The sequence below is a fragment of the Pelophylax lessonae genome (assembly GCF_965119305.1).
Source record: "Pelophylax lessonae genome assembly, chromosome: 5".
Lineage (NCBI taxonomy): Eukaryota > Metazoa > Chordata > Amphibia > Anura > Ranidae > Pelophylax > Pelophylax lessonae.
Window position 1 is genome coordinate 558779731 of NC_138772.1, and position 12122 is coordinate 558791852.

At 48.5% G+C, this 12122-nt stretch overlaps 1 protein-coding gene across 1 annotated transcript in view; it reads right to left on the minus strand.

The window, feature by feature from the left end:
- The window catches only part of LOC309556209 (uncharacterized protein), a 65197-nt gene that overhangs the window by 11965 nt on the left and 41110 nt on the right, over positions 1 to 12122 (minus strand). Inside the window, exon 2 of the mRNA XM_082258611.1 lies at positions 680 to 800. Within this exon, the coding sequence (XP_082114737.1) occupies positions 680 to 800 (121 nt within the window). The remainder of the gene's footprint in view (positions 1 to 679; positions 801 to 12122) is intronic.

The following is a 12122-nucleotide window of genomic DNA, read 5'->3' on the forward strand; positions in this document are numbered from 1 at the left end:
GGAACGTACATGAACAGCTAAGGTACCTCTGTCAGTAGGAGTGTCGCATCAGCCACCTCCTGCCCATGTAAAGGGGGGGAGATGGATCACAAATGTTGGTTGCCCATACCCCTGCTTGGCGTAGCCCAAGGGACAGCACCCCTGCTTGGCGTAGCCCAAGGGACAGCACCCCTGCTCGGCATAGCCCAAGGGACAGCACCCCTGCTCGGCATAGCCCAAGGGTCAGCACCCCTGCTCGGCATAGCCCAAGGGTCAGCACCCCTGCTCGGCATAGCCCAAGGGTCAGCACCCCTGCTCGGCATAGCCCAAGGGTCAGCACCCCTGCTTGGGTTTAGCCCAAGGGTCAGCACCCCTGCTTGGCATAGCCCAAGGGTCAGCACCCCTGCTTGGCATAGCCCAAGGGTCAGCACCCCTGCTTGGCATAGCCCAAGGGTCAGCACCCCTGCTTGGCATAGCCCAAGGGTCAGCACCCCTGCTTGGCATAGCCCAAGGGTCAGCACCCCTGCTTGGCATAGCCCAAGGGTCAGCACCCCTGCTTGGCATAGCCCAAGGGTCAGCACCCCTGCTTGGCATAGCCCAAGGGTCAGTACTACGGCTTGGTATGAAAATTAGAGTGATGCAAATGACAACAAACTGAAAAATTTCGGCCTCAAAAACAGGAAAAAAAAGAAACACCAACCCAATGCCAGCATGGTTTCGTAGATCTCCTTGATGAGCTCTTTGTAGATCTTTTTCTGGAAGTCCTCCAGATTCTGCCATTGTTCCTCCGAGAAGTAAATGGCGGCATCGTCAAAGGTTACCTAAGAGAACACAGAAAAGGGCGGTCAGTTAGACAATTAATAAGAGAAGCCATCATGCTTTACCATTGTTTAATTACGAACTTTTATTACGTCAAATGAAGATATTCTGTGTAGAACCTAAACCAGTTAACTGCAGAGGGATCCTAAGTTCAGCTCATCCACCCCCAACATTAAATCGGACCTCCAGCCCCCCCTTTAGTCTTCTATCTTCAATCCTCCCCGTCAGCCTTGCAGTTGTATCAGCTCCTCTCCTGGACTGACAATGTGCATTAGAAGAATCAGAGCCCACCACAATTCCTGGCTGGAGGACCTCCAGTTTCCTCCCCAGCCTGACTGTCCCAGGACCGCCCCTTATATTCATTGGATTCCACTTCTTTCAATCATGGAGGCTCAGTATCAAATATGGGTGTTACCTATGCAAATACAGCCCGCCTAGGAACACCATTTGGTATTTGTGAGTCAGGAGGAGGGTCTCTGGAGGCACCGTTGCACAGGCAGCAGCCAATAATAAGGGTCTGGAGGTGTGGTTGCACAGGCCTCAGCCAATGAGAAGGGTCTGGCGGTGTGGTTGCAAAGGCCGAAGCCAATGAGAAGGGTCTGGAGGCGTGGTATCCAAGGTAGCAGACCATCTTAGGTGGAACAAAAGCCATCCAAGAAGTGTTTTGACCTATCTGTTCACTTGGTCCATCAAGAAGAGTTCAGGAGTGCTTGAATCTACCCCATAAACATTGAATTGTGGCCCCTCTAGAATTGTCTCTAATGTAATTTCATGTCAGGGTTTTCAGAGATCTCTTGCTGGGAGGGAAGGCTGGGTACACCTGACATGTGCTTTTCACTGAATGCAATGTGTTATTTCCACATCATTGGAAATCAGTTCCTGCACAGAACACACGGGTCCTATGTGTAACATGGAGATATCCTTACAGATCCATTTACCTAAAATCTACATTACAAAGTGGTGGCTTCTGAGATTTTTTATGTTAGAAAATGTGACAAAACCAGGAATCTCCCCTCACAGAGGAGTCAAGGAGTCACCGCTAATAGAAATGACAGTCAAGGGGGTCACCTCTCCTAGAAATGACAGTCAAGGGGGTTTACGCTCCTAGAAATGACAGTCAAGAGGATCACCGCTCCTAGAAATGACAGTCAAGGGGGGGGGTCACCCTTCTATGATTGGCGGGGGAAGGCCTCGTATCTCCGCAGATGACGGTTCAGAGAATTCAGACACGGGAAAACAATGTAATGTTGTCTCCTCACCGCATTCCCCAGTGTAACGCCGGCTAAGCCGCCTTCTGCCTAATACATTCGCAGTGAATAATTACACCCCAATTAGCGCGCTTTTACACCGACTTCTATTAACCTGAGAGAAGCAATTAGAAGGAAATGATCAGCAAATAAAAATATTGAACATGAGCCGGGTGTAAATGAGTCGCACCATCCGGCTTAATGTGGAGCAGGGGCTTCGCAGCGCCAGGTGATCATCCCGCTCTGCGTATTCAACGTATTCCTGCTTAACCCACGCTGGAGGATTCGACGAGAAGAGCGTCACTGTCACCGTTCACAGAGAGGAAGCTTATGTCAATGTTGGACAACTTCCTAGATATAGGCGGCCCCAAGGGTGGCCCCTGACTTCACCAAGTGCCACACCTTACCTACAGGAATCCAACTTCTAGCCTGAAAAAAAAAAGAACACAATTGTCTACAGGGGCTCCCAATGGCCCCACAGCAAGTGCCAAAGGGCTGCAGGTTGGACGCCGGGCCCCTAAGATCTGTTGTAGGTTTACATCCATGACTTCCACCTTCGAACCATTCAAAGCGGACCTTTACCCTTTTTTTTATTTTTTTATGTTGCCACCCAATCTGCCTCCTCCCTCTCCCTATAATAGAATTAAAAAATAAATAAATAATAATTACGTCTCCCCCCCCCCCCCCCCCAACAAAAAAAAAGTTCAAATCCTCTTTTCCCGCCCAGATGAAATGAATTCAAGATGGTGAAGCTAGAAAAGAGCAGTGAACTTTCCCTACAAGCAAGACAACGCTGGTCTGCATGGACTTGCAAGCATGCTTTTTTTTAAATATAATTTCATGTGGCTTTCGCACCCCTCCTGCAGCTGCAGCACCCCCCTCATCTTTGGCCACTTTATCTCCACAGACGGCAGCAGAGGACATAATTCCTCCTACAGATCTTGTGCCTCTTTGTGCAGCTGCAACACCCCCCCCCCCCGGTCTCTGCCCCCACCTTGTCTCAGCAGATGGCAGCAGAGAGGACATAATTCCTCCTACAGATCTTGTGCAGCTGCAACAACCCCCTGTGCATGCCCCCACCTTGTCTCAGCAGGCGGCTGCAGACAGGACAACCGAACTCCTCCTACAGATTCTGTGGCCTCTCTGTGCAGCTGCAACACCCCCTGCCCCCACTTTGTCTCAGCAGACGGCAGCAGAGAGGACGACAGAATTCCTCCTACAGATTCTGCGGCCTCTCTGTGCAGCTGCAACACCCCCCGGTCTCTGCCCCCACCTTGTCTCAGCAGACGGCAGCAGAGAGGACATAATTCCTCCTACAGATCTTGTGCAGCTGCAACAACCCCCTGTGCATGCCCCCACCTTGTCTCAGCAGGCGGCAGCAGACAGGACGACCGAACTCCTCCTACAGATTCTGTGGCCTCTCTGTGCAGCTGCAACACCCCCTGCCCCCACTTGGTCTCAGCAGACGGCAGCAGACAGGACGACCGAACTCCTCCTACAGATTCTGTGGCCTCTCTGTGCAGCTGCAACACCCCCTGCCCCCACTTTGTCTCAGCAGACGGCAGCAGACAGGACGACCGAACTCCTCCTACAGATTCTGTGGCCTCTCTGTGCAGCTGCAACACCCCCTGCCCCCACTTTGTCTCAGCAGACGGCAGCAGAGAGGATGACAGAATTCCTCCTACAGATTCTGCGGCCTCTCTGTGTAGCTGCAACACCCCCCCCTGTCCCTGCCCCCACCTTGTCTCAGCAGACGGCAGCAGAGAGGACGACAGAACTCCTCCTACAGATCCTGCGGCCTCGCTGCACAACTGCAATACCCCCTTGTCTCAGCAACTGGCAGCAGAGAGGACAACAAAACCCCTTTGCCAGACCCTGCACTCCTCCGTGCAGCTGCAGAGTGACTGTGATGGATGACAGCGGACGAAAAACAAAAACGACAGCGGACGAAAAACAACAACGACAGCGGACGAAAAACAACAACGACAGCGGACGAAAAACAACAACGACAGCGGACGAAAAACAACAACGACAGCGGACGAAAAACAACAACGACAGCGGACGAAAAACAACAACGACAGCGGATGAAAAACAACAACGACAGCAGACGAAAAACAACAACGACAGCAGACGAAAAACAACGACAGCAGACGAAAAACAACGACAGCAGACGAAAAACAACGACGGCGGATGAAAAACAACGACGGCGGATGAAAAACAACGACGGCGGATGAAAAACAACGACGGCGGATGAAAAACAGACGAACAGACATGAAAATGGATGTTGACTGAAAAAAAACTGACTGAACCGATGAAATGAATGGTCCGGATGTGTGAAATGGGCTGTAGGCTCGGGCCACACTGGGGTGAGTTGTCAGGTGACTTAGTCGCCTGACAAGTCGCACTCCATTCAGTGCAATGGAACCGTTCTAATCAGAGTGACTCAATGGCTCCGACTTAGAAAAAGATTCTGCACTACTTTGGGACGATATCAGAGCGGCTTGCACTGATTTCTATTAAAGAAGTGGTTTGCAATCTGTGCTGAAGTCGCACTGTACAGAGCGGCTTCAGAGTCGAGCGACTTTCAAGCCGCCCCAGTGTGAACCGCGTCTTAGAAGCAAAGCTAAACTTTTAGACAAAATCCTAATGAACAAAGAATTCAGCTACAGGTGAGGGTAATTATTCATTAAACAGGTGTCCAGCCGACAGGAGATTATAAAAGGGCAGTACTTAAAGAAAGCCCCTCCCATTTCATGCTGTCAGCAATGGCACCACATGGAAGAGGAAGGTCACAAAGTCTGAGAAAGAAAATCATTTCTTTACACAAGAAAAGTGAGGGTTACAAGAAGATCAGCAAAGCTTTACTTATCAGTCGGAATACTGGAGCAAAAGTGATACAAAAATGTAACAAAGATGGAACTACAACCATCTCACAGACGGCCAAATGCTTCAAATGCGGTCTGTATTTACACTTATGCTAATGTGCATTGAACTTCAATATCACAGACAGGCTTGCCCTATTGTTTGTGTATTGAGATGGAATGTGTATTGTGTTAAGTCTGCCTGTTCCATTGTTAAATGTTAATGACCTCACATTGTTCTGTCCAGATGGCTAGATAATTAGTTCAGGTTAATTCTGTTCCTGTATAAGATTTCATCTGCATATGATAATGTAATCAGGCAAGCCCTGACCTGCGTGTGGTAATATGAACAGGAGAGGGGAGGTCCATGCTGTATATAAATTCTGTGTGACTGTTCAATAAAGAGTTCTACTTCACACTCAATCGAGATTCCTGTCTCTTATTGGGGGAATCTGCTACAAGGGATTGCTATGCTCTTCATACTCCCTTAATAATCACTAAGCTCTTGTAAGAGCTTGTTCCTGTTCCTGCTTCACTCTCTGGGGAAAGAAAGGCTCACCCACTGGAACCTGAAGCCTCGTCGTAGGTCCAGGGTGGGTAGGAGACGGCGAGAACCAAACCAAGCTGCGGCGGTTTGAGGGGTCTGAGGTGGTTATGGTGTCTGGTGGAGTGCTTGAAGCCCTCGGGAAGCACTAGGAGCATCCGTCAACTGAGGTACCCAGTCGGGGTGCCGGTTGATCCATTACAGGTGCCTACTGTGAAACATGGTGGTGGCCGTGTCCTTCTGTGGGGCTGCCTAGTTGCTGCTGGTGTCGGGGGGCTGCATTTCATTGATGGTATCATGAATTCACAGATGTTCTGCTCTATATTGAAAGAGAAGATGCTACCATCACTCCGTGCCCTTGGTCAGCGTGTACTTTTCCAACATGACAATGATCCGAAAACACACATCTAAGGCCACTGTTGCATTTCTGAGGAAGAACCGGGTGAAAGCGATTCAGTGGGCGTCTCCTGATCTGATCCCAATCGAGGAATTCTGAGGAGACAAGCATCACTCTATCCAGCATACAGGCTCTAAAAAGAGGCCGCTCTTGAAGAATGGAAAAAGAACGATGATGCAATATGTCACCAGTCATGCCATGCGCCTAGAAGACTTGGTGCTGTCCTTACAAATCAAGGAGGTCATACAAATACTAGATAGAGGAGTTTTGTTGTGGGGTGTACTCATTTTTGCATTAACTAGTTTGAGTAAAAATGAAGATTTTGTAATCACAGTTCTATTATACTTCCTTTCATGTAAGGAGCCAAACAAACGTTCTATAAAACTCCAGATATAGTTTTGTGTGTTCATTGAGATATTGATTAAAATCTAACTTTTCAAAAGAGGTGTACTAATTTATGCTGAGCACTGTATCCATAAAGTGTCACATGACCTGCACTCTCCCTATGGAAAGTCCCTACTACACACCGATCCATGAAGTGTCACATGACCTGCACTGTCCCTATGGAAAGTCCCTGTGACTGTAGTCACCATCACTGGGAATGAAAGACAAGACACTATATGTGGGGCCCTTGGAGTAATGTTACTTTGGTTTCAAGTCCATGTCTCCCCAAGGCAGACTCATAGAAGATGCTAATATCATCATCAGCTCAATCACCTGCCTTCCACACAACGTTGATTATGCTGATTTGCTCACTTATTTTTTCTGTCTGGATAATTCGTTCATGTTAATTCTATTTCTGTATACAATTTCATCTGTATACGATAATGTAATCAGGCCCACCTGACATGGTGGGGTAATGTGATCACGAGGGGGATGTCCTCATGTGAGGTATATATTCGGTGTAAGTTTGTTCAATAGAGTTTCCAGAACATATACAAGCAAAGTTGTCTGCTAGTTTTGTATGGGGGGTGGCTGTAATATCGGATATCTATGTTCAGACTGGAGGAAGCCGTATACTGACGGAAGCTCACAAACACAGTGCGGGTCGCAGTTCCGTTATCTACTACACACCGATCCATGAAGGGTTACATGACCTGCACTGTCCCTACGGAAGGCCCCTACTACACAACTATCCATGAAGTGTCACATGATCTGCACTGTCCCTATGGAAGGCCCCTACTACACACCGATCCATGAAGTGTCACATGACCTGCACTGTCCCTATGGAAGGCCCCTACTACACACCGATCCATGAAGTGTCACATGACCTGCGCTGTCCCTATGGAAGGCCCCTACTACACACCGATCCATTAAGTGTCACATGATCTGCACTGTCCCTATGGAAGGCCCCTACTACACACCGATCCATGAAGTGTCACATGATCTGCACTGTCCCTATGGAAGGCCCCTACTACACACCGATCCATGAAGTGTCACATGACCTGCGCTGTCCCTATGGAAGGCCCCTACTACACACCGATCCATGAAGTGTCACATGACCTGCGCTGTCCCTATGGAAGGCCCCTACTACACACCGATCCATGAAGTGTCACATGACCTGCGCTGTTCCTATGGAAGGCCCCTACTACACACCGATCCATGAAGTGTCACATGACCTGCGCTGTCCCTATGGAAGGCCCCTACTACACACCCATCCATGAAGTGTCACATGATCTGCACTGTCCCTATGGAAGGCCCCTACTACACACCGATCCATGAAGTGTCACATGACCTGCACTGTCCCTATGAAAGGCCCCTACTACACACCGATCCATGAAGTGTCACATGATCTGCGCTGTCCCTATGGAAGGCCCCTACTACACACCGATCCATGAAGTGTCACATGACCTGCGCTGTCCCTATGGAAGGCCCCTACTACACACCCATCCATGAAGTGTCACATGATCTGCACTGTCCCTATGGAAGGCCCCTACTACACACCGATCCATGAAGTGTCACATGACCTGCACTGTCCCTATGGATGGCTCCTACTACACGCCGATCCATGAAGTGTCACATGACCTGCGCTGTCCCTATGGAAGGCCCCTACTACACACCGATCCATGAAGTGTCACATGACCTGCACTGTCCCTATGGAAGGCCCCTACTACACACCGATCCATGAAGTGTCACATGACCTGCACTGTCCCTATGGAAGGCCCCTACTACACACCGATCCATGAAGTGTCACATGACCTGCACTGTCCCTATGGAAGGCCCCTACTACACACCGATCCATGAAGTGTCACATGACCTGCACTGTCCCTATGGAAAGTCCCTACTATACATCTGTCTTTGCAGTGTCACATGACCCATAGTCTTCCTACAGACAGACATCCTCCTAAAGTCCAAGCTCAACAGGAAGCACCCAGCAGAGGAGGAAGCAGCCTGCACCTGGAATGAACTATTACAGAGACAACACTTGTAAGTAAAAGTGCTGCAAGCAAGAACCTTTGTTCTCTGTGTGGAAGCAGCGGTCTCTCTGCACAGGTCTGACACACCCCCTGCCGAGCCAGAACTCTCCAATCTGCAGGGAGAGCCGTGCTTTCCCAATTGCAGAGCTATAATCCTGACCTCTGCGGAGAGACCACTGCTTCCCCACAATATGAAATGGTCCTTCTTTGTATTCTCTGGCAGGGGGCAGATCTGATGCACCTGGAATGTATTCAGCCGATTTAAAATGAATGTTTAATTTGCCTTAAAAAAAAAAAAAAATTAAATACCGACTTGAATGTAAGGAACATCAACGAACACAAGACGGATTACAGAGAAAAAAATCAAAGAGGATGAGGAGTCACCAGGGCGGCGCGGCCTCGGATCGATGTCATCCGGCCATGAGAACCGCCAACTCGTCATCCGCTATCAGAAGCCGTCTGCGGAGATTTATAGAGGACAAAGTTTATGTGAAAAAGTCTCCGAAATCCCAGACAACCAACTTCTCCTTCTATATAGAAAACAGGAAGAGCAGGCAGGACCCCCAGGTGAAGGAAAACGAATGCAGTCATCACATCCAGGGGCTAGTAAGCTGAAACAGATTAGCTTGTAGGTGTATTTTTTTATGATAGAGACGAAATATAAAACCAAAAATCCAGAAAAAAAAAAAAAACACATGATACAAATGTTATAAATGGAGTTGCAGTTCAGTGAGTAAAATAAGTATTTGATCCCCAACCAACCGACATTAATTCTGCCTCCAGTAAGTGCTCATGTGGTACACAGATTAGTCCTGCCACTTAAACCGCTTGCCGACCGCCGCACGACTATTTACGTCAGCAGTCAGCCCCTCACAGGCAAAGTGACGTAGTGCTATGTCGCTAGCCTGTGAAGCTCTAGGGAGCGAGCGAGCGCCGCCGAAGGCCCGCTCCTGCTCGGTCACGGACCCCCCCCGCACACATGTCCCTGGCAGACCCGATGTCCCCTGGGCACTCACGATCTTCCGTTACACTGGGAGAAATGCAGGCGGCTAATGTAAACACAGCCGCCTGTCATTCTCCCCTGTGTAAGAATGGAGATCATACGGTTCTACTATGTAGGAACGTTGATCTCTGTTCTTACACATCAAGCCACAGCCAATCACAGTAACAATCACGCCCCTAGGGACACACTTAACCCCTCCCTCTCATAAAAAGTTAACCCCTTCACTGCCAGTGTAATTTTACAGTAACAGTGCATCTGTATAGCACTGATTACTGCAGTAATGTCACTGGTAACCCCAAAAGTTTCAAAAATGTCAGTCAAGGGTCCGAACTGTCCGCCGCAATGTTGCAGTCCCGCAAAAAAATACAAAAATCGCAGATCGCTGCCATTACTCGTAAAAAAAAAAAAAAAAAAAAGACAAAAATCTTTCCCTTAGTTAGTAAACGTAATAACTTTTGCGCAATCCAAACAAAATACGCTTTTTGCGATTTTTTTTTTTTTACCAAACATAGGTAGCAGAAAACAAATTGGCCTAAAATGTAAAAAAATTTAGATTTTACATTTTTTTTTTAGGGAATTTCATATAAAAAAAATGTGAAAAATATTGTTATTTTTGCAAAATTGTCGCTTTTTTTGTTTATAGAGCATGATAAAAAAAAAAATTGCACAGGTGATCAAATACCACCAAAAGAAAGCTCTGTTTGTGGGAAAAAAAGGACGTCAAATTTGTTTAGGTACAGCATCGCACGACCGCGCAATTGTTCGTTAAAGTCACGCAGTGCCGAATCGCAAAATACCCCCTGGTCAGGAAGGGGGTAAAAATTTTCCGGGGCTTAAGTGGTTAAGAAGGTTCTCCTGAAACCTTGTTATGTGTTTAAAAGACACCCGTCCACAGAATCTCTTTCCTCCAATCACAGCTCACCATCATAGGAAGACCAAAGAGCTGTCAGAGGAGGTCAGGGAGAAGATTGGAGACCGGCACAAGGCTGGAATGGCTACAAGACCATCGGCAAGAAGCTTGGAGAGAAGGAGACAACTGTTGGAGTGATTTTTGGCAAATGGAAGAGAAATACAAAGTAACCATCAATGGTGACTGTGGTTCCCAACTGGCTTGAGATCATCCACAAGCTCCTCCTGTGTAGTTCTGGGCGGATCCCTCACTTTTCTCATGACCATCCTCACCCCATGAGGCGAAATCTTGCATGGAGCTCCAGGCAGAGGCCGATTGATGGTTATTTTGTATTCCATTTGCAAATAATCGCTCCAATAGTTGTCTCCCGTGAGGGGAAATGTTACATGGAGCTCCAGGCTGAGGGCCATTGATGGTAACAGTTGTCTCCTCTCCAAGCTTCTTGCTGATGGCCTTGCAGCCATTCCAGCCTTGTGCAGATCTACAATCTTCTCCCCGACCTCCTCTGACAGCTCTTTGGTCTTCCCATGATGGTGAGCTGTGATTGGAGGAAAGAGATTCTGTGGGCGGGTGTCTTCTATACACATAACGAGGTGTCGTTAGGAGCTCCTTCTTACATTGACAGGACTAATCTGTGTATAACATGGGGACCTACAGTAGCCAGTCTGTGGGAGGCAGAATTATTGTTGGTTGGTTGGGGATCAAATACTTATTTTACTCCCTGAACTGCAACTCCATTTATAACATTTGTATCATGTGATTCTTTCTGGATTTTTGGTTGATATTCTGTCTCTATCATATAAAATACACCTATGATAAAAATGATACACCCGCCATTTCTTTGTAAGTGGGCAAATTTACACAATCTGCAGGGATCAAAAAATTATTTCCCCCACTGTAGAACAACCAGATACAATGTCGTGTCATGATGTGAGGTCATAGAAGCCGGCAGATGATTGGACAGTGAAAGTCGGACCAAAGTAAAGCAGGAACTACTTTGAAGTTGTTGCAACTTTATGTTGCGCATATATGAATGGGTGTCATTGGAAAACATGGGGAAGGACATGTCGTGTAACTCTGATGCCCGAAGTTGCATGACGAGTTGCACAAAGTGTGAAAGGGGCCAAATTATGTCATAAATCCAGAGCCAATTATCCGGGGAAAGAATAAAACAGACTTAAAACAAAATATTATGTAAAACTAACAGAGCTGCCATGGCCCTCATCCAAGTGTATCTCCCATGAGTCATTATTGGATGGATGCCATGGCAGCTCTTATAGGGCTTGTTTACACTTGTGTCCATTACCACCCCCTTGGAAAAACAATCCACGGTGGATCACTTTTCAGAGGCATTTAACAGGTGGATTGTAGGCGATATGTCACCTCCTGGGTGCCTTTTGTTTAACTCTTCAGGGCCCCATCACAGTCCCCCCCTTACATCAGGGTCCCCCCATCGCAGTCCCCCCTAACATCAGGGCCCCCCATCGCAGTCCCCCCCCCTTACATCAGGACCCCCGATCACAGTCCCCCCCCTTACATCAGGGCCCCCATCACAGTCCCCCCCCTTACATCAGGGCCCCCCATCACAGTTCCCCCCCTTACATCAGGGCCCCCCATAACAGACCCCCCCTTACATCAGGGTCCCCCATCACAGTCCCCCCATCACAGTCCCCCCCCTTACATCAGGGCCCCCCATCACAGTCCACCCCCCCTTACATCAGGGCCCCCATCGCAGTCCCCCCCATTGGTGCCAGTGGGAGGAATAGTGTCCCATCATTGGTGCCAGTGGGAGGAATGGTGTCCCGTCATTGGTGCCAGTGGGAGGAACGGTGGCCCATCATTGGTGCCAGTGGGAGGAATGGTGGCCCGTCATTGGTGCCAGTGGGAGGAATGGTGCCCCGTCATTGGTGCCAGTGGGAGGAACGGTGCCCCGTCATTGGTGCCA